General features: G+C 50.1%; 1 protein-coding gene across 1 annotated transcript in view; it reads left to right on the top strand.

Moving 5' to 3' along the window:
• Positions 1-3039, top strand: part of GATAD2A (GATA zinc finger domain containing 2A) — a 32848-nt gene that overhangs the window by 19568 nt on the left and 10241 nt on the right. Inside the window, exons 5-6 of the mRNA XM_017727501.1 lie at positions 1202-1333; positions 2862-3029. Of these exons, the coding sequence (XP_017582990.1) occupies positions 1202-1333; positions 2862-3029 (300 nt within the window). The remainder of the gene's footprint in view (positions 1-1201; positions 1334-2861; positions 3030-3039) is intronic.

Here is a 3039-nt window from a genome sequence, read left to right as displayed (position 1 = left end):
ACCACATTCCCAAACTGCTCCAGCACGAGGGATTTCCCCCTGGAAAAGGGTTTGGAAAACCCCTGGAATTCCAGGCCTGAGGAAAGGGAGGGATTTGCTTTCCTTTGGGAGCCATTCCCAAATCCAGAGGCGCACTTGGAGCACTTCCAGAGGAGCTGGAGTGGGAGGGAAACCTTCAGCCAGGGAATGTGGGAGCTCAATCCCGAAAATCCATCTTATCCCAACGAATCCTGTGGAATTGGGGACCAATGAACCTGGATTGGCTTTGGCTTGAGCGAGCCCTGATTGCAGAGGGTGGGAATGGGATCGAACTTCCCGGCATCCCAAATCCTGCGGGAACTGGGAGATTCCTTATCCCAGAGGTTGGGAAGGAGGGAAGACAGGGAGCGAGCAGCCTCTGGAAAACCCCAGGATTGGGATGTGGAGGAGTTTTGGGAATCTCCCACCCCAGCACCAGGAGGAATTCTGAGGACTGGAGCCGGGAATCCTCGGGCAGCAGCTTTTCCAAACTCCTTTTACCGGATTCCTTTTCCTCTTCCGTGATTTTTCCTGAAGTTTTTCTTTCCTCCTCCCTTTTTTTCCCTTCCTTTTTCCTCTTCCATGATTTTCCCCAAAGCTTGCCTTTCTTCCTGCTTTATTTTCCCTGCTTTTCCTTTCCCTCCACGAATCCCAACCCTTCCACTCCCCATTCCCACAATTCCCCCCACTTTTATCCCCATTTTTATCCCATTCCCACAATTCCCACCATTTTTATCCCATTCCCAGCACTTTTATCCCCACTTTTATCCAATTCCCACCATTTTTATCCCATTCCCACCACTTTTATCCCCATTTTTCTCCCATTCCCACCACTTTTATCCCAATTTTATCCATTCCCACCACTTTTATCCCCATTTTTATCCCACTCCCACCATTTTTATCCCATTCCCACCACTTTTATCCCCACTTTTATCCCATTCCCACCACTTTTATCCCCATTTTTGTCCCATTCCCATCACTTTTATCCCCATTTTTATCCATTCCCACCACTTTTATCCCCATTTTTATCCATTCCCACCACTTCTATCCCCATTTTTATCCCATTCCCACCACTTTTTTCCCCACCACCGCAGCCCCCCCCGCCCCATTCCCACCCTGCCCCATTCCCATCCTTCCCAGCCTTTCTCCCACCTCCGGATCACGCCTTTTCCCTGTTTTCCAGACCTCTTCCAGCCGGATTCCTGGCACTGTGATCCCTCCTCCCTTGGTCCGGGGGGGCCAAGCGGCCTCTTCCAAGCTGGGAACGCAGCCGAGCCCCCAGATCGTGATGCCCCCCCTGGTCCGAGGGGCCCAGGTGAGCTTTTCCCGCTCCTTTTCCAGCTCCTTTTCCAGCTTTTCTCACTCCCAATCCATGAAAAAAAAATCCAGGATTTCTTCCTGGGGTTGCTTGAAATACCCGGCGCTATTCCAGCGCTCCCAAGAGAATGTTCTTTCCTGTAATTATTGGGATTCGGGCGCCTCATTCCGGGTGCCAGGGGTTTTTTTGGGAGAGCAGGAAGAGGGAATGGAACCAATCCCTGATTTTTCCATGTTTTTCCTTCTCGTTATCCTTTGTATCCCATCAATCCCAGCTTTTCAATGATAAAATTCCCTTTTTTCCCCAGATTTTCTGTCTTGGGGAAGAGGGAATGGAACCAATCCCTGATTTTTCCATGTTTTTCCTTCTCGTTATCCTTTGTATCCCATCAATCCCAGCTTTTCAATGATAAAATTCCCTTTTTTCCCCAGATTTTCTGTCTTGGGGAAGAGGGAATGGAACCAATCCCTGATTTTTCCATGTTTTTCCCTCTCGTTATCCTTTGTATCCCATCAATCCCAACTTTTCAATGGTGAAATTGCCTTTTTTCCCTGATTTTCTGCCCTGGGGTTGGATAAGAGCTGCTGGAATGAGGGGATTGACTGGAATCAGTCTTGGATCACCTGGAAAACCAAACTGAGGCATCAGGGAAGGAGCAGGAAAATTCCAATTGGATCCAGCCAAAATTCCTGCATCCATGGAATTCCAGGGAAAAACCCAGGATTTCTTCTGGAGCTCTGAGCTCCTGCAGAGCCAGAGGGATGGGAAGGGGAGGTTTGGGAATTCTGTTTTCCTCCTGCTCTGAGTAAGGAGGGAAAAACTCATCCCAAGGAATAACTTCCCTAAGGAATTTAAATGGAACAGGAAACTGGAAACTCCGGGAGCTGGACTCAGAAACTTGGGAATTTTGGGGCTGGAATGCTCAGAGTATCCCTTGTCCCAGGGTTTTATTGGGATGGAGGGAAAGGGAAGAACATTCCAGGTGGTTTTCCATGGATTTTTTTCGCGTTTGTGCCTTGCTCCTTCCCAATTTTCCCTGTGATCCCACTGGATTCCCACCTCTCCCTGTGTTTTTCCATGTGTTCCCAGCAAATCCACACCATCCAGCAGCACTCAGAAACTTGGGAATTTCCAGCTGGAATGTGGTGGCCTCTGGGATCCTTGTCCCATAATTTTGGAGGGAATGGGAATGATGGAGAGAAAGTAAAGAACATTCCAGGGGTGTTTTTCCATGGATTTTTTTTTTGCCTTCGTGCCTTGCTCCTTCCCATTTCTCCACAGATTCCCAACCCCCTTTTCCGTGTTTTCCCAGCAAATCCACACAATCCAGCAGCACTCAGGACTCAGAAAACTTGGCAATGTTGGGGTTGGAATGCTCAGAGCATCCCTCATCCTGTGGTTCTATTTGGATGGAGGGAAAGGGAAGAACATTCCAGGGGTGCTTTTCCAAGGATATTTTTGTTTTGCCTTCGTGCCTTGCTCTTTCCCCACGGATTCCCAAGCCCCTTTTCCCGTGTTTTCCCAGCAAATCCACACGATCCGGCAGCACTCGAGCACGGGCCCCCCTCCCCTGCTGCTGGCCCCGCGCGCCTCCGTGCCCAGCGTGCAGATCCCGGGCCAGCGGATCATCCAGCAGGGCCTCATCCGCGTGGCCAACGTGCCCAACACCAGCCTGCTCGTCAACATCCCGCAGGTCGGCATTC

This window comes from Corvus brachyrhynchos, unplaced genomic scaffold (assembly GCF_000691975.1).
Source record: "Corvus brachyrhynchos isolate BGI_N302 unplaced genomic scaffold, ASM69197v1 scaffold212, whole genome shotgun sequence".
In the NCBI taxonomy this organism is placed as follows: domain Eukaryota; kingdom Metazoa; phylum Chordata; class Aves; order Passeriformes; family Corvidae; genus Corvus; species Corvus brachyrhynchos.
This window is presented reverse-complemented; position numbering and strand designations above follow the sequence as displayed.